The sequence below is a fragment of the Hyperolius riggenbachi genome, chromosome 5, assembly GCF_040937935.1.
Source record: "Hyperolius riggenbachi isolate aHypRig1 chromosome 5, aHypRig1.pri, whole genome shotgun sequence".
Taxonomy (NCBI): domain Eukaryota; kingdom Metazoa; phylum Chordata; class Amphibia; order Anura; family Hyperoliidae; genus Hyperolius; species Hyperolius riggenbachi.
The window spans coordinates 84761209-84784721 of NC_090650.1; the positions used below are offsets into that span (position 1 = coordinate 84761209).

Consider the following 23513-nt stretch of genomic DNA (forward strand, 5'->3'; position numbering starts at 1 on the left):
GGTGACAGGAGCTGACAGGCTGGGGACGTGAGTGATTCTTCGCGTTCCCAGACACATTAGCACCCTCTATGCTGCTATATGGTATATGATATATGCTATAGCAGCATAGATGGCGCTATTGTGGCCAGGAACGCGAAGAATCACTCGCGTCCCCAGCCTGTCAGCTCCTGTCACCGAAACAGGAAGTGGCTGCCGGCGGGGCCAGGAGGATCGGAGGGAGACGGCGAGGGCACCGGACAGCTGCAGGGGGCTATTGGAAGCCCCAGGTGAGTAAAACTCATTTTTTTTGTTTGACTTAAGTGTCCCTTTAAAGAGAAAGAAAGTGATATTAGATATCTGGTTTCCAAGAGACAGTATGTAGCTATGTGATGAGCCTGTATATTGAGTAACCTAAACCTACAGCCTGGGAGGGACCTACTTTCTGCTTCCCACAAACAGATCATCATCTGCATCATTTCCCACACATTACTTAAACTTTCTCACTTTACTTCCTGCTTTTCGGACTGTTCCTTTCAAACTCACGGGGGGGGGGTTAAACTTGAAAACAATCTATACATCACCACTCTTTCTGAAGTGCATCAGAAACATAATTTCAATAACCAATGCAGTGCAGTAACGTCTGATCATTAACAACATTAACAAGTATGAGCAGAGTCTGGCTTACTAACTGCGGGACAGTGGAAGAGTATTTCCTCCTCCCCCTCAGCTTGTAGTGGGTGAGACCGGCTCGGCCAAGTTCTCTGTGTGTAGTGAGTATACAGCTGGGTGAGGTGTCACATAGGAGCTGATCTACAGGAGGAGGTAAGATTTGCTGGGGACAAAGGGGGGGGGGGGGGGAGGGGTCGGTGAAGAGGGGAACACTCTGGCCACAAACTGCTATATTTACAAGCCACTGTTCATCAGATCTATGAAACTTCGGCTCAGAACTCTTTCCATCACTACATCCTCCATGCTCACATCTCTACCATAGCTTATTACCATGCCAGTATGAATTGGGGAGGTAAACAGCAAAAAGAGCATTATAAACTCCCTACAGAGTCTTGGCCAGGATTTAAACCAGGGACAGCTTGGGAGTGATTCTGCCAGTCACTTTTAGTCTGGGACTCACCCTACAATTTTCACTTCAGATCATACATCCATGAGTGATCATATCAATATTTAGATCTGACATATCTGTGACAGAAGTGGTGCTAGACTAGTTGAGGGGACTTATTTTTAAGAAGTAGGGGACCTGAAATGCTTACCCTAAAATTGCACAACATGACCCTTTGGGCTCTGGGCTTCGGGCACGACATTTGCTTTGGCTACCGCCTCTGCTTTCGCACAACTTTACTGAACCTAATTCAGCTGTTGGGATAGATAATGTTTCCTGCTGTGTCACCTATTTCTTACAAATTACTGGTCGCGACCATATTGCCATGAGCAAGAAGCAGCTATGGGTCTCTTCAGTTAGGCCCCTTTCACATTTAGGCGCTTTCTGGCAGAATTTTGCACTTTGCTGTTCTCCGGCAAGTGCGATCTGGATGGCAGAGTAGTTGAAAAGATGAGCAGCGTTTCCCCATGGAGCTCACCGGCAGGAAAACGCAGATTCGTGCCAAATTTAGCACTTGTGGAAACGGGCCCTTAAGCTCGGCACACACGCATGATTAAAGTTGGCTGGGGCGGCCGATAACGATCAGTCCTTGTGTGCGGGCCTTAAGATTTGTATTTGTTTGGCCAGGCTTGGGTGAGTAACTATCCCCCACTAGAACCAGGAAGGACAAATATAGGAAGACAATGAGCAGCACACTGCCTGGAGCAAGTGTTGATACAGAAACTGGTTGAATTTCTTTCCCCTGCAGAGTTTCTATTGTTTTCATGCAGGTAGTCACAGACAGCCATTCAAGCTGGTCATACCTGGGTTGTTTTTCTCACATACCTCAGGTAGTTACAGCCATTCAAGCTGGCCATAGATGACTTGGGGTTTTTTCAGGGTATCTCCCTGCATGCCAAATAAATTGAGTGCACGACGTCTCAGCGCCAGGCAGTTCAGCGCAGGGCGAGCCGAATGACAGCTCTCCCTGCGGCCGCTAAGCTCCGGGATGTCGTTAAATAATATTCCCCCTCCGAGTTGTTGCAATGATAGGTAGCATTGCTGCTATGACGGCGCCCAGCTTTGGTGCTCACAGCGCCGCGCACCGAAATAACCTGCTTTGCAAAAAATCAACCTCTGATTTCAGGCAGTCCATTAATCAGAATTGTGATAAGATATGCCAGAAAATCTTCGTAGAGTCGGGATGTGAGCGATTGATGGCCACACTGCATTGTATTGCACAAAGCTAGCGGTTAAGTCAATTCTTGATCAGATTTTTTTTAAAGGTAATTGAGATCAGGAATAGTGTTGTAAAATCTGTTACCACTACTCAGTTGGTCTGATGGCTTGCTGGTCAGATTGAGCTGTTATCAACATAAATGGCTAGCTTTAAGCCCCATCTAGACGATACGATTCTTTATACGATTCGATTACGATTCTGTTTACGATCCGATTAAATCCAACATGTCCGATCAGGATTCGATTCGATTCAATTCGATTTGCCATTGTTTTGCAATGGCAAATCGAATTGAATCGAATCGAATCCTGATCGGACATGTTGGATTTACTCGGATCGTAAATAGAATCGTAATCAAATCGTATAAAGAATCGTATCGTGTAGATGGGGCTTTAGGCTTGCTCAGCTGACCAGCATGTACTGCCCTTTTTGAAAAGTGTGTGTGTGTGTGTGTGTGAAGCAGAAAACTGTCTGTTGTATGAGGCAGCAAAACCCTCAAAAATATTGTCTCCTTAAAGGAAATGTCAGGCAAAATAATAAAAAAACAAATTTACTTGGGGCTTCCTCCAGCCCCTGGAAGCTTGTGTGTCCCTCACCTCTGTAGCAGCTGCCGACCCGCGGTCACACTCCAGTCGATGGCAGTATTCAGAACGCTCCTGGTGACAGGTGTGTGAATGCAAGCGGCGCAGGCACAATAGCCACTGACCTCCCCGGATTGGCAGCTGCTATGGAGGGGACCCCGGGCAACGGTAAGTAAATCTGTTTTTTATTGTTATTCCTGATATTTCTCACACACACACACACACACACTTCTCAAATTTAGCATATTGTGATAAAGTTCATTATTTTCTGTAATGTACTGATTAACATTAGACTTTCATAAATTTTAGATTCATTATACACAACTAAAGTAGTTCACGCCTTTTATTGTTTTAATATTGATGATTTTGGCATACAGCTCATGAAAACCCCAAATTCCTATCTCAAAAAATTAGCATATTTCATCCGACCAATAAAAGAAAAGTGTTTTTAAAACAAAAAAAGTCAATCTTCATATAATTATGTTCAGTTATGCACTCAATACTTGGTCGGGAATCCTTTTGCAGAAATGACTGCTTCAATGCGGCGTGGCATGGAGGCAATCAGCCTGTGGCACTGCTCAGGTGTTATGGAGGCCCAGGATGCATCAATAGCGGCCTTAAGCTCATCCAGAATCAGAATCATTTATTTCGCCAAGCACGACTGGGTCGAACCCGGAATTGGTTTTGGCATGTACAGGGCTATGTGTGGAATAAGACATACAATATAATACAGTACAAAAAACAATACAGTAAACAATACAGATACATCGATTAACCATACATGTTGACACAAGTTAGAGCTCAAGTATGTAAGGTGTAAGATGTGCGGCAGTGCAGTCATGTCGCGTGCTACCGAATGCTACTTGAATGGGGCAGGTAAGAAGTTCGTAGAGTTCAAAGAGTTTACAGCTGAGGGAAAGAAGCTATTCCTGTGTCTTTCAGTCCTGGTGTAGATGGATCGGAATCTCCGGCCCAGGGGGAGCCGCTGGAAGAAGCGGAAGCCTGGGTGGGACGGGTCATTGACGATCCTCAGAGCTCTGGAGCAAAGTCTGGAGTTGTAGAGTTGGTCTAGTGGGGGGAGTGATTTCCCGATGATTTTTTCAGCTGATCTTATGACCCTCTGTAGTTTGTGCCTGTCGCTGGCGGAGGCGCCAGCGTACCAGACAAGGATGGAGGTGCAGAGGACAGATTCAATTGTGGCTGTGTAGAAGTTCGTCAGAAGCTCCCGGGCCATCCCGAACTTCTTCAGTTGCCGTAGGAAGAATAGCCTCTGCTGGGCTTTCCTCTGAGTGGAGGACGTGTTGGCTTTCCAAGTAAGGTCCTTGGAGATTGTAGTGCCTAGAAGGCGTGTGCAGGGAACCCTTTCCACTTCCGTACCATCGATGCAGATTGGAGGAGGGGTGGCCGCACGTTTTCTAAAGTCCACGATCATCTCTACTGTTTTTGCAGTATTGAGGACTAGGCCATTTTCCCTGCACCAGAGGCAGATTTTGTCAACCTGCTTGCGGTATTCTTGCTCGTCATTTCCGGAGATGAGGCCCACTATTGTTGTATCATCAGCAAACTTGATGACTTTGACAGAGTCCCCCGTGGACCTGCAATTGTTGGTGTATAGGGAGAATAAGAATGGGGACAGGACACATCCTTGAGGGGCACCTGTGTTGGTGGTCCTTGGCTGCGAGATGATAGTGTCCAGCTTGACGGCCTGGGATCTGTTGCTCAAGAAGTCTGTGATCCAATGGCGTAGGGTGGGGTGGACACCGAGGCCAACCAAGTTATCCTGGAGTATTTGGGGGCTGATGGTATTAAACGCCGAGCTGAAGTCGAGTAGGAGGATCCTAGCGTAGGAGTTTGGTTTGTCAAGGTGTTCGTTAACGAGCTCCAAGCAGATGTTTATGGCGTCATCGGTGGACCTGTTCGCTCTGTATGCAAACTGGAATGGGTCCAGCTGTGCCTCAGTGGAACGTTTTAGGAGGGGCAGAACCATGCTTTCAAAGGTTTTCATGATGACGGAGTGTTGGGTCTTGCGTCTCTCAACTTTCTCTTCACAATATCCCACAGATTCTCTATGGGGTTCAGGTCAGGAGAGTTGGCAGGCCAATTGAGCACAGTAATACCATGGTCAGTAAACCATTTACCAGTGGTTTTGGCACTGTGTGCAGGTGCCAGGTCTTGCTGAAAAATGAAATCTTCATCTCCATAAAGCTTTTTAGCAGATGGAAGCATGAAGTGCTCCAAAATCTCCTGATAGCTAGCTGCATTGACCCTGCCCTTGATAAAACACAGTGGACCAACACCAGCAGCTGACATGGCACCCCAGACCATCACTGACTGTGGGTACTTGACACTGGACTTCAGGCATTTTGGCATTTCCCTCTCCCCAGGCTTCCTCCAGACTATGGCACCTTGATTTCCGAATGACATGTAAAAGTTGCTTTCATCCAAAAAAAGTACTTTGGACCACTGAGCAATAGTCCAGTGCTGCTTCCCTGTAGCCCAGGTCAGGCACTCCTGCCGCTGTTTCTGGTTCAAAAGTGGCTTGAACTGGGGAATGCGGCACCTGTAGCCCATTTCCTGCACACGCCTGTACACGGTGGCTCTGGATGTTTCTACTCCAGACTCAGTCCACTGCTTCCGCAGGTCCCCCAAGGTCTGGAATCGGTCCTTCTCCACAATCTTCCTCAGGGTCCGGTCCCCTCTTCTCATTGTGCAGCGTTTTCTGCCACACTTTTTCCTTCCCACAGACTTCCCACTGAGGTGCCTTGATACAGCACTCTGGGAACAGCCTATTCGTTCAGAAATGTCTTTCTGTGTCTTACCCTCTTGCTTGAGGGTGTCAATGATGGCCTTCTGGACAGCAGTCAGGTCGGCAGTCTTACCCATGATTGCGGTTTTGAGTAATGAACCAGGCTGGGAGTTTTTAAAAGCCTCAGGAATCTTTTGCAGGTGTTTAGAGTTAATTAGTTGATTCAGATGATTAGGTTAATAGCTCGTTTAGAGAACCTTTTCATGATATGCTAATTTTTTGAGATAGGAATTTTGGGTTTTCATGAGCTGTATGCCAAAATCATCAATATTAAAACAATAAAAGACTTGAACTACTTCAGTTGTGTGTGATGAATCATGAACTTTATCACAATATGCAATTTTTTTTAGAAGGACCTGTGTCACTCCCACTCCGTACTATTTCCATGCATATGTAAAATGGAAGCCGGAGATAGCGGTTTGTAGAATATTGGTTAAAATTACCAATATTTTACTACTAAATTACAATAGTAAAATATAGGTAATCTTTACCAATATTTTACTATGACATAACCTAAACATGCTCTCACACAGAACCCTTCCTCTACCGTTGCCTAACCCTAAGACCCCCCGGTGGTGCCTCACCATAACTCTCCCCTCACCCAGTGGTGCCAAATCCTAACCCTCCCCTGCCCCCGTGGTACCTAACCTTAATCTACGCTGGTGCCTAACCTTAACCCCCCCTATTGCCTAACCTTTACCCCTAAGGACCTCCCCACACTCTTAACAGAACCCGCCTCCTAATCCCCAAGATTTTTGTTGCTGTCGGCGGAAATGTTAAAAGCCGTGATTAACAACTGTAAACAGTAAATAGTGGCTATAAAACTTGGGCACCCAAATTACTGTTTATAGCCGTTAATCGCAGCTTTTAACATTACCAATTATGGGGGTGCTGTTTTTTAACAAGGTGTCTCCAGTTTTTGCTATTCCTTGCTGCCATCCCTGTGCTTTCAGTAGCAGTATGAGAACTGTGAGGTCTGGTGTTTCCTCCAGACAGGCATGTAATGTTGTGTACTTAACTGCTGTTCACAGATTTGTTTTCTGCATACAGTGTTCTGATTAGGTTTGATTTCTTTGTTCTTACTACATTTTTCCCAGGCATTCTTCTTGAAGAAGGAGCTAATGTTGAGAATTTAGTGAACACCGCTAATTATCTACTGTACAGTACAGACTGGGCTGAAGGCAACGGGCCCTTCCAGAAGGATTTGTAGGTGCGCTGAGCCTGGAAACATGGCTTCCTCATCAGATCAGGCTGATATTTGCTTCAATTCAATTCCACTCATTGCTTTGAACTACAGTACCAGGCAGAGGCTGTCTTTATATCTTAACCCTGATGCAACAGTGGCTTACAACTGGACTAAATTGGCAGAGGAAATGGATTATGACTATCTGGAGATACGGAACTTCGAGAGATTTCCTAACCCGACCTTCACCCTCCTGGAAGACTGGCAGAAAAAGCACTCACAGGCCACTGTCGGGGAGCTGCTGAGGCTGCTGGAGAAGATTGAAAGGGATGATCTTAAAGATGTTACTTCTTTGATAGGTATAAATGGTCCTTAAAGAGGAACTCCAGTGAAAATAATGTAATAAAAAAGTGCTTCATTTTTACAATAATTATGTATAAATGATTTAGTCAGTGTTTACCCATTGTAAAAACTTTTAAATCCCTGATTTACATTCTGACATTTATTACATGGTGACATTTTTACTGTTGGCAGATGACGTAGCTGCTGCATGCTTTTTTTCGGCAGTTGGAAACAGCTGTAAACTGCTATTTCCCACAATGCAACAAGGTTCACAGACAGGAAATTGCAAGGAGTACCACGTTCCTCAGAGCTTCTTGTGGGAGGGGTTTTACCACAATATCAGTCATACAGAGCCCCCTGATGGTCTGTTTGTGAAAAGGAATAGATTTCTCATGTAAAAGGGGGTATCAGCTACGGATTTGGGATAAAGTTCAATTCTTGGTTGGAGTTTCACTTTAAGCCAGGTCTTCATTGTGAACATAACTTTTTGCCATCTGTTGGAAACACTTTTGAGTAGAGTTAGGCTACTTTCCCACTATATGTCTTTCATCACTCATTAGAAGTGCGATGTGGCCTATACCATGAAGTATACAGTACACTGAAAGTACCATGTTACAACACCACCACAGATAAGAGGTCCGCACACACTACACTCGCTGTCACCTTGGCCAGTCAGAGGTGAAGCTTTGGCACGCGACCAATCAGGTGGGTGTGCTGGCACCAGACCGGCCAGTCACATCCCGCTGCTCCTTTTGTTAACTGGTGCCGATGGTTTCGTGGGCAGGACCACAGCACCGTCATTGGGCCAATCACTACACTCGATCAGTAGCCATGACTTATCAGATGTGACTGCTACTGATTCATTGCAGTGATTGGCTCAGGAGACCATCGGCACCAGTTAGCGGGCGGCTGTGATTGGCCGGTGTGGTGACAGCACTCCCACCTGATTGGTGGCATGGTAAATGAACACGATGTGGCTGATTTATGAAGCTGCGCTGCCATAGCGGCGCAAGCTACATGACCGTACCACAAGCTAAATAAAGGGAGGCATGCTCCTTAGTTACGTACGTTGCTTACATAGCAACACGCGCTCCTTTAAATGCCTGTCGCTGTTGTGAAATATTGCGACCACAATACTTCACTAGCGTGGCTGCTACTAGGGTAATTAACAAAGTTACTAGGGAGGCATTTAAAGGAGCTTACGTAACTAAGGAAGGCAGGCTACACTGCACAACCTCGTGTAGCGTGCCTCCGTTTATTTAGCTCGCAGTGCTGTCATGTAGTTTGCGCTGCTAAAGCAATGCAGCAATTTTTGTTATTGTTAATTGTGTAATTGTGGTGTTATCCATATTTCAGAAAAAGACTGTAAGAAGTATTTGAAAAAGCAAAAAGAGCAAAGCCAGCCATCACCAGTACAAGATGGGACAGTGGACAGCAGCTGGGGAAAGGATATCACACTGCGTGACGACCCTTCAGGTACTCAATGATGACTTCATTAGAAATACTTAATCAGTATGATTGGCGGACAATCACTCTGATGACTGGTAAAATAAACAACATTAATGCTTGCGCTGCTTTCTGCATAAATCTTGGGTAGCTGCTGGGGAGCAGAGTTGCAGCACTGATCATATAGCTTTGTTGTGTTCTTTCAGAGATGGATAATCAAACCATGTTCCGGACAGGAGAGGCTCTGTAATTTTTGAATTTTTTATGCTTCCTTAGAGAAGCCAATATATAAAGCAGCTGTAGATCATTACTTTATCGTTTTCTGCATTGTTGCTCATCATAAAACAAAACATAAGCCTGCTTATAATAGTGTGTTTTATGTGGTATGTAAAGGAAATGCGAAGCTACCTAAACAATAAACAAAGAAAAACAAAATGAAGCCAAACTGGAAAAAAAAGTTAGATACTCACCAATGTCGAGGGAAAGCTCTGGATCCCATACAGGATTCCTGTCCTCTCTCTGTGCCCTTGTTCCCCCGCTGTCCCTTGCTCAAATTTGTCACCTTTGGGTGTCTTTCTAAAGACGTCGAATGCACTCGGTGTTCCCAAGAGCTTCCGAAGACTGGTGCGAGCCGACTCCTCTTCAGAAGTACTCAGGGACACGAGTACATCCGAAGCCTCCACGAGGACTCCTGAAATCGCCTTTCGACGAGGTGGTTGAATAACTTTTTCACGGGGTGCCAATGGTGGACCGAGAGCACGGGGAGAGGACTGAGAAGGCGCTATGTCAGGGATGCTGAACTCCAGCCTTCAAGATTCTCACACATTTTTGGCACAGCTCAAGTTATTTGATGGAACAGAATCAGGAAAGATGTGGTCCATCATGTAGAACACAATCCTCATTCCATATGGATATGACCTTCGAGGACTAGAGTTTCGATACCTGTGCTCTATGTGATCCAGAGCCTTCCCTCTACATAGCTGAGGCTGTAACTTCCCACTGTGAACCTAGCCTGTGGGCACTTTTACACTGGGGCGGTGTGGTGCATCAAATTTGTAATCAAAGTTTGCAGTGTGAAACCGGCCTTAGGTTTAGCCAAAGTGTTGGAAATTGGTGGGAAGAAATCAATACGTGTTTTGCCATCTTCACACCTGCCTGTGTGGGAAAAACATGTGTTTTTTCCATACGAGTTTTTTCGGACACTAATCCCCTTCATTTGCGTTACAACGCATGTGTTTTGCCACAGTAGCTCAATGATTGTCAATAAAAAAACACACTATGCAAAATTATGCTGCAGGTTGGGAGTTGTTTTCCCCGCATGTGAAACTTACATTTTATTGTAAACAATCGACTTTGACATTGACTTACACTCCCACTTGTAGTTTGAATTTGCATGCAAATCTGGCAAGTGTGAACCTTGCCTTACTGGACTGGAGTTTAACAAATAGTGGTTTAAAATGTAAGCAGACAATCGTGTATTTTGCATTGTTTTCCCAAAACTACAAGCTCCTTCCTCTGCTATCCTGTTTCCAGACTGCATTGGAACCTATTCTTGCTTTCATAGCTTCATCTCTCCTGTTTACCTGCAGGCTATCTGCCAGAGCAGTTTGATGCCTTCATCTGCTATTGTGCCCAGGACATAAGCTTTGTGCAGGAAATGATCTGTCGGCTGGAGCAGACTAAACATAACCTGAAGCTGTGCGTGTTTGACAGAGACGTCCTCCCTGGTACATGTCTGTGGTCCATAACAAGTGAGCTCATAGAAAAAAGGTAGGTAAACATGGGCCTTCCTAGCTCTGCACAAAATCTGTGACATTCTTCTGCCTTCATATGCATCACTCCATGGTCCCATTACCTGCATTACTAATATGGGACAAAGACTACATGGAAAAGAAATTTCTGGCAACGTTATTTTGTCATTTATTTTAGAAGGGAGTAGAGAAGTAAGAACAGTGGCGTAGCTAAGGTGCTGTGGGCCCTGATGCAAGTTTTACAGTGGGGCCCCCCCAAGCACTCTATACATAACAATTGCCACTGCGCACCAAAACCTGCCAATGGCAACTACAGTGTCAGAGGTGCAAGAAGGGGATGGGGAGCAGTTTGTTAGTGATTACCACCATTCACAGTATCTATAGAAGTGATAATTATGAGCAAAGGACCAATAGAGAGCTAATACTGTAGTTGAGGGAGGGCCCTTCGGGGCCCCTCTGGCCCAAGGGCCCCGATGCGGTCGCTACCTCTGCACCCCCTATTGCTACGCTCCTGAGTAAGAAGCCTGATGTGCACTGTTTTTTTTACATCTCACTTCATCTTTTTTTTAAGGCCAACTAAACTCAGAATTGCAGCAAATTCTCAAAGTAATCACATTGATCAGTGTAAATGATACTGTACATATTTACCTTTAGAAAAGAAAATGAATTGCCTGCAGTTTCACTTTGTTATGCGGTGCCAGCCATGTTACCTCTTACTATTCCATGTGCATATAGAATTACAGTTTATAAATCAAAATCGGAGTCATCTAAACACATTCAACAGTGTGTAATTCTGCTTTAAAGTGTACCAGAGACCTCGATATACAAATAATTTTTTTACTTCCCCGGGGCTTCCTCCAGCCTCATAAGCAGCGCCGAGTCCCTCACCGTCCTCCCATGGTCCTCCGTTAAGCCGCAATCAGCCCCGGTAACAAGCTCAGTCGTGTCAGTTCGGGTCTACTGCGCATGTCCAGGAGGTCCGCCCATGCACAGAAGACCCAACTGACGCGACTGAACCAGTTATCGGGGCTGATTACGGCAGACCGTGGGATGACAGCGAGGGACTCGTGTGCTTATGGGGCTAGAGGAAGCAGCGGTGTGTATCAAATCTTTGTATATCGAGGTCTATGGTTTACTTGAAAGGGCGGTTCACCTGTAGCGTGGTGCTGACTGGTGCACACTGCTCAGCACAACTGCTGTCTGTGGTGTAGTAGCATGGCCCCATTCAGTGTTAGTGAAGTAAACTGCTTGTCTCTTCCACCTCAAAATTCACTTGGAAGCATTTTACAGTATTTACGGTGTGTGGTGTGAACAGTGCCATATTTGTGAAGGGGGAGGCCCACGTAGCAGCAGATATGAAGCATCTTATTTGATTAAGGTTTTACTGCAGGAGAGTTCAAAGGGTCATTACTTCTGCTCTGTTTCATAGTTTAAAATACAGAGCGTAGTTTTTAAACTACAAATATTAGAGAATGATGCAATGTTAAAAATAAATCTGTATAACTGAAAGTAAAAATGACTCTTCTTTGCTACTAATGTTCCATTAATTATCCGTATTACAAATTCAATTCATTATACCATAAGTTGTTGTGTTTTTTTGTTTTGTTTTTTTGCTTCAGTGTCACTTTAACAGATGTGTGCAATGTGTGTGTTGCAGGTGTAGGAAGATGGTGGTGGTCATATCTGACGACTATTTGGACAGCCCAGAGTGTGATTTCCAGACCAAATTTGCTCTTAGTCTTCAACCGGGTATGTATAACATTCTTGAATTGCATGGTGTTTCTCCTCCATCAAAAATATAACCTGCTGCTAACATGTTTCATGTTTTATGTAAAAAATAACCCCCCAAACTCTATAAATGCAGAGCAGGTGCTACAGAAGTCCAAACACTTACAAAATTTGGCATATTAACCATTTGCGGACGGACGCAGTTGAGATCTCGCCGTTTTCTCCCTGCCGCAGTATACTTGCCCTGCCGTCAGTATAATAGAAGAGCTCTGTGAACTGGTCAGGTGCTGTTTTCATTGGCTCCTGGCCCTGTCATCACTGTAAGCCAATCCCATTGGCTTACATTGATTGACAGGGTCAGGAGCCAATGAAAGCAGCCCCTGACCAGCGCACAGCGTTCTGCCGTCATAGGGACGGCAGAGAGAGGAACCTGTGACGGGGACAGAACAGTGGGAGGGGCTGATTATTGCGGCGTTTCGTCGGAAGGCTGTGATTCCGTTTTCCGAAGCGGTTTCCTAGACTGAAGAGATGCAAGGACTGCCTTTCGGCAGACTACACAGTCCCTCCACTAGCTATTCAACTGCAGATGTATGTATATGAAGCAGTTATTCTCAGTAATCCATAAGCATTATATTATTGCATTTCTAAAGTTAATTTTCAATTTCATAGGCAACGCTGTGCTTAGATCTCCAATGCTGGAAGATTTCACATTGCTTAATCATATATTTCTTCTCTGTGCAGGTGCTCGTGAGAGAAGACTTATTCCAGTGAAACACAAACCTATGAGGAAACCGTTTCCCAGCATCCTCCGCTTCATTACTGTGTGTGACTATACAAACCCCCACATACAGAGCTGGTTCTGGGACAGGCTCGCCAGGGCTCTGAAGACTCCGCAAACCCCCACATTCAGGGCTGGTTCTGGGACAAGCTCATCAGGGCTGTGAAGAAATGAGAGACTGTGCCTTGGCTCCTGAAGTGGTTATATAGCAGCCACTTCATGGGCTTGGTCAGAGTGAAAGTGAGCTGCTCCTTATATCTGCCGCTCAGTGCCGCCCCCTTCATTGTGCTGTAGAAATGGTGGACTTCATCCCTTAATTTGGGTTTATGGGACTGTTATGCTGCATACACACGATGCTATTTCCGATCAAAGGGAATCGGACGATTATTTCTGTCATGTCCAATCTGCTCCTGTTCAATAACGGGATAGATTTTTCGAAGTTATCACGGGAAAATCTATTGCGTTATCTATCAGGAGCAATTTGGACATGTACATATGATGCAACTTCCTCTCTGATTACCCGTCAGTTGGACAGGAAATTGCATCGTGTGTACCCAGCATTACTCATTTATGGGGGATCTACAAAGCGGTGATTTACATTGACAGGATGTAGCTCATTGGTCTGAATGAACTTTATTCTGATTTCAGGGATCCTCAGTTTCCTTTTCCTAGCATAGATACATGATTCAGGTCAGCTTGTAAATACACTTTTATTCCTGTTATGCATGAAGCAATTGGGAAAGGGATTGTTGGGTATAAAGACAGGAGCAGAGTTAATATTAATATTGACTAATTTCCCTTGGCAGCCAATGAAAACAATGAATTAAACAATGGGTTTATTAATGAAAGTTGCGATTATAATGCAATTTTTTAAATGCACATAATTATTCAATGTGTGCATTTAAAAAAATGCATCAAAATGCAATGTATTGTGTTGATTCCCACAATGCTTTTCTCTCACACAACATAGAATGTTTGCACATGCGTTTAATCTGCATTTTTAACAGTTTACTACATGTGATTCTGATTTTTTTTTTATTTATTTTTTTTCAATTCTATTTTTGATTCCAATTAAAAAAAACGTAGCAGCATGCAGAACTTTATTTAATTGGAAGCACAAATTGGACCATATAAAAAAATCGGAATTGCATGTAGTGTGCAAGAGGCCTGAGTGTGGACACTTGACAGGCCCTTATTAGTGAATGACTTCACTGTTACACAAACCTACTGGTTTCTCATGTTGCTCAGAATGGCGCACTGGATGGTTCTAGGCAGGCTGTTGGCCCTTTAATCTATACAATCTGTTGGCCTCACATATTGGAGAGAAGCTGGTAGATCCTTAGGTAGAATTTTAGGACTACCTCAGGAGAGGCTTCCCATCCTTCCATTCCAGTGCTAGAACCCCTGAAGTTCCACAGAGCTCACCTGCACTACGCAGGCATTCTCTATCAACAAGGCCTTGTTGACGGGCTAGCAGGGGTCTCAGCGCTGGAACGGCAAGGAGGAGGGCGACAGGAAAAGTCTCTGGAGGATCCAGAGGTTCTTCTCTCTTGAGGTAAGTACTCAAAATTAGGACACTTTTTTCCCTTCAGGTTTATTTTAACATTATGCTACTGTGAGCTGTTAATCCACCACTTGCAGCTACTGCGTTCCTGCTACACATTCATTTTATATGGAGGGTGATATCACTGTAATCCAGGGGCCTGACCAATCACAGAAGCTCATGTTTATATCACGCAATCCATGTTCTCACCACTTCTATGTTTTGTTTTGTTTTTAAACTGTTTTGTATGTTCTTTGCTGAGTTTTCTTTCATCTTTTTTACTTGTATGTTGTCATTTTTAAGGAAAATACAAAGAACGTTGCCTTTCTATAGGGCACCCATTTCTTTTTTTTCATATGGTGCGTATGTGATTATTTTACTAAATACATTTTTTAATATACCGTAAGAGATACTTTGTTTTGTTTTCAAATTTAGAGGATTTTAGTCAGGATAAAAATTGCCAGTAAAATTTTATCAGGTTATGCCTGCTTGGTGTTTTAGAGTCAGGGATGGGCTCATGAGTAATCACGAGTGCTTACTCGTGATTCAAATGAGGCTTAATTGCCACAGGTGTGCGCTTGGATGATGACGGTTATTTACCCATAATGCCACCGTCCTGCCTGCGCTTCAAACAGCTTGCACACGTCCTATTGGATGCGTTGCAAGCCTTACCACTGCGCACTTCCTCCTTCCGGCTTGGAGGAAGTGCACGTAGTGAGGCTTGCAACGTGACCAATAGGACGCGTGCAAGCTGTTTGAAGCGCAGGCAGGACGGTGGCATTATGGGTAAATAACCCTTTATCATCCAGCCGCACACCTGTGGCAATTAAGCCTCATTTGAATCACGAGTAAGCACTCGTGATTATTCATGAGACCAGCACTATTTAGAGTTGCTGCAGTGCAGTGTCTGCACTGAAGGTCACAAATAATAATGTTAACATTTGTACTCAAGTATTTGAGTGCTGCAGCCACTTTGGGCATGCTTAGTAGGCCACACTGCAATGTTAGAGAGTCTTGCCCAAGGACTCCTTACTGAATAGGTAACTGGTTCCAGCAGCAGGGTTTGGATCCTGATCTCCTCCTGTGTCAAAGGTGGTGCAATTAGTTGCAAATGGTGCGTTATATAGATGGGGGGGGGGTCTGCCACAGGGATGCCGCATCCATTTTCCAATCGGACGCCGCACCTGTGCTGTTGCGAATTTGCATCCGATTCACTATAGCTGTGCCATGCCTGGTTATGGGTATTCAGATGCGTTGTGTGTAAACAGTGCTGTGTCCAGCCACCCTGGATGGTGGGATGGAGGAAACTTGTGTGGCGGCATGACGGAAACGTGTGACAGGAGGGTGCGTTTACTTCTGTCATGTGCACGAGCATAGCATGAGCCACCTGCTTGTATAATTAATTAAAAAAATCCTGAAAAGAAAATATAAAGTATAGATATGGGTCATCCTTCTATCATATCATATATGTGAAGTTTGCTACATACCCTGAAACCTGCGGAAAGCATGTATAAAGGCATTACTGAAGTCTGGGCATCTCTGCCAGTAACAAAGATGGCGCTTCTGAACAGGTCAGGTGATCGCTGCCTGAATATAAAAAGGACTGACCAGCCCTCTTCTCCTTAAGCCACACCCTGATGAAGCCCATTGGGCGAAACATGTAGGTGGGAGGAGCCACAGGAGGCCGGCCTCGTCCATTGCTTTGATTCCACACCGCTCCGAGAGCGTTTCCACCACCGTCACCGCTGCTATGCGGGTGCGCTGACCGAGCGCGAATGGCTCTTCACTATTACCAGTGAGATGGTATAGCGGATGCGAACCTTGTATGCTGACAAGTTCACAAGCTCAGGTCCAACACAAGCCGACTGGGACACGTAAGACATAGGGGCGCAAATCCCCGTTTAACAAGATGGAGTATATGTCATGCTGTCATGCTGCTGATGCTTTGCTGGCTTTACACACGCTTGTGCTCTAACTACCTGTCAACCTACTGATTCTGTAAACTGCACTCTCAGCTGATGATTGATGGACTGTTGTGCTGCGCAATGCTACTATCTGGCTAAACTGTGACTTTTGCAAACCTGCATGCAATGGACTATATCCCTCAAGATCTGCACAGCTTGCATTAACATTCGTTTTGGAATTGTCCATATGACCCAATTAAACACTGGCAGTGTAGGTTAGTGTAGGATGAGGCTTAGACAAGCTGTACTGACAGAAGTGGCTCCTTAAAGCAAACAGTGAAGCAATTAGGTTCCCCAGAGATGTGTGGCCACACTTTATGCATTTAGCGCTAATTCTCACTGGATGAATGCCATGGATGGTTGGATGTGAAGTATGTGTGGATGCAGGGACTGCTGAGCTAATCCTTGGGATCCGAGTGTTTTTAAGATTTTATTAGATTTCTTCTGAGTCAGTTTGTGATTGCTGTAAATTTTTCTACAATAAAGTTTTTTGATACATGACAAAGCGAGGCCTGGTGTAAACTCTTTTTTGTGGGAGTTTTTTGCAGATCTAGGTATCTGAGTTTAAGGCCCGCAAGCAATTGATACATCTGCGCACACAGTGTGGTTCATGTGTGGTGCAGATAGATAATCAATTGATTGGTCATGTGAAGACCTATGTCTAATATAAGTATACAAATAAGGTAGGGTTTTAGAAACCCATATGTAAGGTCTCCCCAAATTTTTTTTGGTATCCAATTTACTGGGGCCGCTCAATTTATATAAACAGCAAATCTCAAGCTGACCAAGAGATCAGTGTTTTTAATGTCAATTGTGGAGAGGAGTGGTAACTAGTCAATGAGGAAAGATGGCGTATAGGATACCTGATCTGCTACAGGAGGAAATTGAATGTGCTTTCTCGGAAAAGGGGGTTACTGGGGATAAAAAGACAATCAGAGATAAAGAACCACTCTGGCAGCTTTTCAAAGGGCACCGCCACTTGGTAGAGAAACAGTTAAAGAGAAGATGGAATGTATCTTTTTTGCAGTCCTATCATAAAGCTAAGATTATCCCTCATGGAATACGTGAGAGAATAGTACCGACAGATAACCTATTGACAGAAAGATTTAAGAAAATCTGGTCTGAGGACTGTTTGCAGAGAGGTCTCCATATTGTGAGACTGTTTATAGAGGAGGAAAAGGTGCAATTGGAGGAGCTATCAGAAGAGGTTGAAATGAGTGGTGTTCAATTAGATGCACATAAAGATGATCCAGACTTCGAGAAACTCAATAATAATCTAAAGATATACATAGAAAAGGCTCAATTTACAATCAAGAAGATGAAACAATCGAAATTTCAGAAAGATTTGACAGAATGGAATTTAGCAACAGTCTTTGATCCATCTCTCAGACCCAAACGAGGTCGGTCCAAGTCAAGGCGGAGGGGAAGTGGCAGTCGACCAAGACGCCCAGCCCCACCCCCTAAAAAAGATCTTAAAAAAGACCCTAAAAATGATAATAAAAACAAAAATAATACACAGAGTAGTGATGAAGATAGTGACAAACAGGTGACTTTTTTGGATGTGGACGAGATGGACGAGGAGGAGGACGAAGAAAGCGAAGACCAGGACAGAGACAAAGGTATAGTCAAAGGAGCCAAGGGGTCCAGTCGAAGAGAGGTGGAGATAAGGGGAGCAGCAGGGAGGGAGATGCCGAGGAGAGGGCGGAGCCAGAACAAATAGAACAGAAACAGCTGGGAGTCAATGTGGTCAATCTGTCCAATTTCACGTTAGAGCCTCGACATATATCGCTCCTCTCTAAGGGACTTACTTTTGCTCCCGTTCAGAGAGGAGATGAGTTCATCATCTATAAGGATATTCTCCTATTTTTGAGGAGAGTCCATCTAAAATTAATGTTCAAAGATAAAAAACAAATGGAAGGAAATATAGATGATGAATATCAGTATGACTGTCTGAGTTTAGAAGAACGCGAGGCTCTAGTGGCATTGGAGAGTTTATGGGATGAAGGACATGTAGATGAAGAGCTGGGGGTTGGAATGACAGCAGTGACAGATGTGACGTTACGGACTAAATTAAAGAAAAAGTCGAAATTCATGCCTCCCCTTAACTCAAATAAATATCTATCGGTCTTCTTAGAGACATTAGCGAATGATTTAAAGACCATAGATTTGAACCCCAAGGTAATACAAAATCTAACAAAGGAAGAAAAACTAGCATTGCAGGAGCTAAAAGAGGCGAAGGGTATTGTCATAAAACCAAGTGACAAGGGGGGAAATGTGGTCCTGTGGAGTGAAGATGACTATCTAAGGGAGATGCATCGACATCTCGATGATGGATCAGTATATCAGCGTCTTGAGCGGGACCCATTTCCCCCCTTGATTGATAAAATCAATGACAAAATGGAAGGAGCATTTAGACAAGGCCTCCTGTCAAAGGCAGAACTCGAATTTTTGAAAATCGAGGAATATGTTAGACCCACTTTATACCTAATTCCCAAACTCCATAAAAACAAGGAAAAACCTCCGGGTCGCCCGATTTTATCGGGGAATGGAGGACCAACAGAAAGAATTGGACAGTTTGTGGACCAAAAATTGAAGAGGCTTGTACAGAGCCTTCCGTCATATGTGCAAGATACCAGGGATGTCCTAAGAGTCATCTCTGGCTTGCGGGTACCCCCGGGGGCCCTCCTGGTGGGGATAAACGTGGAGTCTTTGTACACGTCGATTCCCCATCAGGTGGGCCTCGAGGCGATATCCTTTTTCCTCGATGAGGCCTACCCAGCTCAGACTGACCACAATTGGTTCATAATGGATATGCTACGGCTGGTCCTGACAGAAAACTATTTTCTTTTTGGAGGTGTGTTTTATCGCCAGGTGGCTGGGACATCGATGGGAGCGGCGTGTGCGCCGGCGTACGCGTGCCTCCATCTAGGATTCTGGGAGAGGAGGGACGTATATATACTTAATACATTCCGGCGCCACGTCGCGATGTGGATTAGATTCATAGATGATGTGCTGGTGGTGTGGAAGGGCAGTAGAGAAGAACTAGAAGAATTCATACAAGAATTGAATAATAATGATAAAAATATCAGGCTGACGTATGTCTGTGATGAACAGGAGATCCCGTTTCTGGACCTTAAAATTGCGGTCAGGAACGAAGTTCTAAGTAGTTCTACATACAGAAAACCGACGGCCGGTAATACCATACTCCACGCCACCAGCCATCATCCCAGCCACCTGGTAAGAAACATCCCCTATGGACAGTTCCTCCGTTTAAGGAGGAACTGTTCATCTGAGATTGAATTCGCACAAGAATCACGTGAATTATATTCACGACTAAGAGAACGAGGGTACCCACACAGGGTACTTAGGAGATGCCTACAAAAGGCAAGGGATCGCCAACGCGAGACCCTACTCGTATCTGGCAAGAGGGATGGATCAAATACCCCTAGCGGGGAAAGAATAATTACTCAGTATGGGTCCCATTGGAATACTCTACGAACCCTGCTGACGAAAGCTTGGCCAATACTGTTGGCATCATCTGAAATAGCAGAGATTGTGGGCCCCGCACCCATGATGACAGCTAGACGGGCGAGAAATTTAAAAGATCAACTTGTAACTTCTGAATTTAAAAATACAAAACAGGTAGAAGATAGAAGAACTTGGTTGGCATCTGTTCCCCCTCCAAAAGGCATGCACAGGTGTGGGAGGTGCAAAGTATGTCCATTTGTACATAAGACAGATACTTTTTGGGATGCTAGACATGAGCGGGAATTCAAGATTGGAACCTTTATGAATTGTGAGACCACGGGGGTGGTATACATGGTGACCTGCCCCTGTGGCCTACATTATATTGGAATGACTACTAGAATGTTCAAAACTAGATTAGAGCATATGTCGAATGTTAAAAATAAGAATGAAGAGAATAATGGACCGTTGAGAGACCATTATCAACAACATCATGGGGGAAACTTCAAGGGTAGCCTGGTTAAAGTCTTGACATCTATAGCTAAAGGAGCAAGAAAAGTGAGTATAGAGAGGGAACTTCTCCGTAAGGAGACTATGTGGATATATAAATTGGGCACACTTTCTCCCAATGGCCTTAACTCTGAGATAAATTTTTCAGTCTACCTGGACCCATATTAGCCTGATGTAAAATGTAATGTGTCCCACTCCATATATAGACGGGTGTTGTGTGCGCTAGTTTCAATTTTAATTGAATCTAATTTATCTTCTTCTGTTTTGGATATATGTATACTTTTTGCCTTCTCTGTATCTATGCAAATCCGCTGGCAATATATATGGCCCCATAGGTAGTGTACACACCGCGCATAACATGGAATAATGTCTGTGCCCTACCTGCTGCATAGCCAATTGGAGGTGGTGACGGGAGCGAGCCAGAGACATATGGGATGAAAACATTCCCTGATTTGAAAGGGAACATTGCTTTAAATGTATTTATACACAGATCCGGCTAAATGTGTCAGGGTGTATGAATCCAGGTATGAATGCAGATCTAGGCATTGTAGCGCTGTCATTCCTATTTCCAATCGAGCCTGGAAGTCACAATATAAATATAGGTATAAATACAAAAAAATCCTGAAAAGAAAATATAAAGTATAGATATGGGTCATCCTTCTATCATATCATATATGTGAAGTTTGCTACATACCCTGAAACCTGCGGAAAGCATGTATAAAGGCATTACTGAAGTCTGGGCATCTCTGCCAGTAACAAAGATGGCGCTTCTGAACAGGTCAGGTGATCGCTGCCTGAATATAAAAAGGACTGACCAGCCCTCTTCTCCTTAAGCCACACCCTGATGAAGCCCATTGGGCGAAACATGTAGGTGGGAGGAGCCACAGGAGGCCGGCCTCGTCCATTGGTTTGATTCTACACCGCTCCGAGAGCGTTTCCACCACCGTCACCGCTGCTATGCGGGTGCGCTGACCGAGCGCGAGTGGCTCTTCACTATTACCAGTGAGATGGTATAGCGGATGCGAACCTTGTATGCTGACAAGTTCACAAGCTCAGGTCCAACACAAGCCGACTGGGACACGTAAGACATAGGGGCGCAAATCCCCGTTTAACAAGATGGAGTATATGTCATGCTGTCATGCTGCTGATGCTTTGCTGGCTTTACACACGCTTGTGCTCTAACTACCTGTCAACCTACTGATTCTGTAAACTGCACTCTCAGCTGATGATTGATGGACTGTTGTGCTGCGCAATGCTACTATCTGGCTAAACTGTGACTTTTGCAAACCTGCATGCAATGGACTATATCCCTCAAGATCTGCACAGCTTGCATTAACATTCGTTTTGGAATTGTCCATATGACCCAATTAAACACTGGCAGTGTAGGTTAGTGTAGGATGAGGCTAATGGCCCATACTCACGGGCGAGAAATGTGGCCTGTCGCCAGCACACGTGAGCGTGTGGGCGACAGGCCGGCGACAGCTTCTCGCCAGGTCCCTCCGCGTACACACGCGGAAGAGGGACCAGCGGCAAGGCGGAAGCTGTCGCTGACGTTCCTCCTCCCCCCGCCGGAAGCTCCATATACCTACATGGAGGTTGCTGTCGCTAGTCCGCGTACTCACGCGGACTAGCGACAGTTGCGGCGGGGGGGCAGCGGCGACTGTCGCCATGCGATTGAAAGTTTCAATCGCATGGCGACATGAGCGGCGGGCGACAGTTCGGGGTGCGCGCGTGTGCGACGGCCCATACTCACGGGCGACCTGTCGCCGCAACACGCGCGCGCCGCGTGTTGAGGCGACAAAAGTCCCTCGTGAGTATGGGCCATTAGACAAGCTGTACTGACAGAAGTGGCTCCTTAAAGCAAACAGTGAAGCAATTAGGTTCCCCAGAGATGTGTGGCCACACTTTATGCATTTAGCGCTAATTCTCACTGGATGAATGCCATGGATGGTTGGATGTGAAGTATGTGTGGATGCAGGGACTGCTGAGCTAATCCTTGGGATCCGAGTGTTTTTAAGATTTTATTAGATTTCTTCTGAGTCAGTTTGTGATTGCTGTAAATTTTTCTACAATAAAGTTTTTTGATACATGACAAAGCGAGGCCTGGTGTAAACTCTTTTTTGTGGGAGTTTTTTGCTGTATAATTAATTACTTCAGGAAATCCTGAGGAATCTTTGGATGGAAAGATGAAAATAGAAAGCCAGTACTAGATGGCTGAGATCTCCACGTCCGCCGGCCACACTGCATTAGGCCTCTTTACCACGGATTGTTAGGCAGTGAAATGTCTCTCACAACTGCTCACTGCTGCCTAGTAACTGCTTGTTACTGTCTGGTAACTGCTTGCTGAGCACACAGTTCAACAGTCTGTGGAAAAGAGGCCTCAAAGTGTACCGAGTCGAAGCTTGGGAACAAAATTAGATACTTACCTAAAGAGAAGGAAGCCTCAGGATCCTATTGAGCCTTCCTTCTGTATTCTAATGTCCCCCGTCACTGAGCACGGTCCCCCTGAGATGATCGAGGCCGCACAGCTCTTCTACCTGTATGGTGGCGACGCGAGCCCGCGCGTACGCACATGCACAATAAGGCAGAGCCGTGGGCTCCGAGTCTGTACTACTGCGCGGCCATGATCTGGAGGGGAGCCGCGCTCAGCGACGGGGGACATCTGAGAAGCCAGGAAAGCCTCAATAGGCTCCTTAATGCTTCCCTCTCTTAAAGGGAGTATATGATTTTGATCTCAAGCTTTGGCTCGGGATCATTTTAAATTAGCAGGCAGAAACAAGGAAATCATGCTATTTTATTGCCAGCATTCATAAACTGACGAGTGCAAATGTTCAACACATTCCTATAATTGAATAAATAGTCATGGTACTGATCATTGCTGGCTGGCACATGGATGAGGAGAGAGAGGTCCACCAGTGGAGGCCAGGGGGTACACACAGCCTAACGACTGTTTCGCAGGGGGGCCACCTAACTTCTTCCGAGGCCACTTTATGAACACTGCCAATAATATAGCATGACAGTGCTGGATTTCCTTTTTTCTACCTGCTAATTTGATAGCTCATCCAGTTCATCCTCATGCTGCACTAGGAAATCCACCTTGCCTAGAA

General features: G+C 45.0%; 1 protein-coding gene across 1 annotated transcript; it reads left to right on the plus strand.

The window, feature by feature from the left end:
* Positions 1 to 648: 648 nt before the first annotated feature.
* Positions 649 to 14867, plus strand: MYD88 (MYD88 innate immune signal transduction adaptor). The gene is made up of 6 exons (XM_068235943.1): positions 649 to 801; positions 6794 to 7238; positions 8578 to 8697; positions 10257 to 10437; positions 12076 to 12167; positions 12888 to 14867. The coding sequence occupies exons 2-6, from the start codon at positions 6926 to 6928 to the stop codon at positions 13088 to 13090; spliced, it is 909 nt and encodes a 302-aa protein (XP_068092044.1). The 5' UTR covers positions 649 to 801; positions 6794 to 6925; the 3' UTR covers positions 13091 to 14867.
* Positions 14868 to 23513: the final 8646 nt, after the last annotated feature.

What these genes read in the sequence shown, in the direction of transcription:
- MYD88 (XM_068235943.1), top strand. Translation starts at nt 6,926, where the DNA reads ATGGCTTCCTCATCAGATCAGGCTGATATTTGCTTCAATTCAATTCCA. An exon ending in AGTGAGCTCATAGAAAAAAG is followed by an intron (nt 10,438 to 12,075) that starts GTAGGTAAACAT and finishes TGTGTGTTGCAG; the next exon opens with GTGTAGGAAGATGGTGGTGG. An exon ending in TGCTCTTAGTCTTCAACCGG is followed by an intron (nt 12,168 to 12,887) that starts GTATGTATAACA and finishes TTCTCTGTGCAG; the next exon opens with GTGCTCGTGAGAGAAGACTT.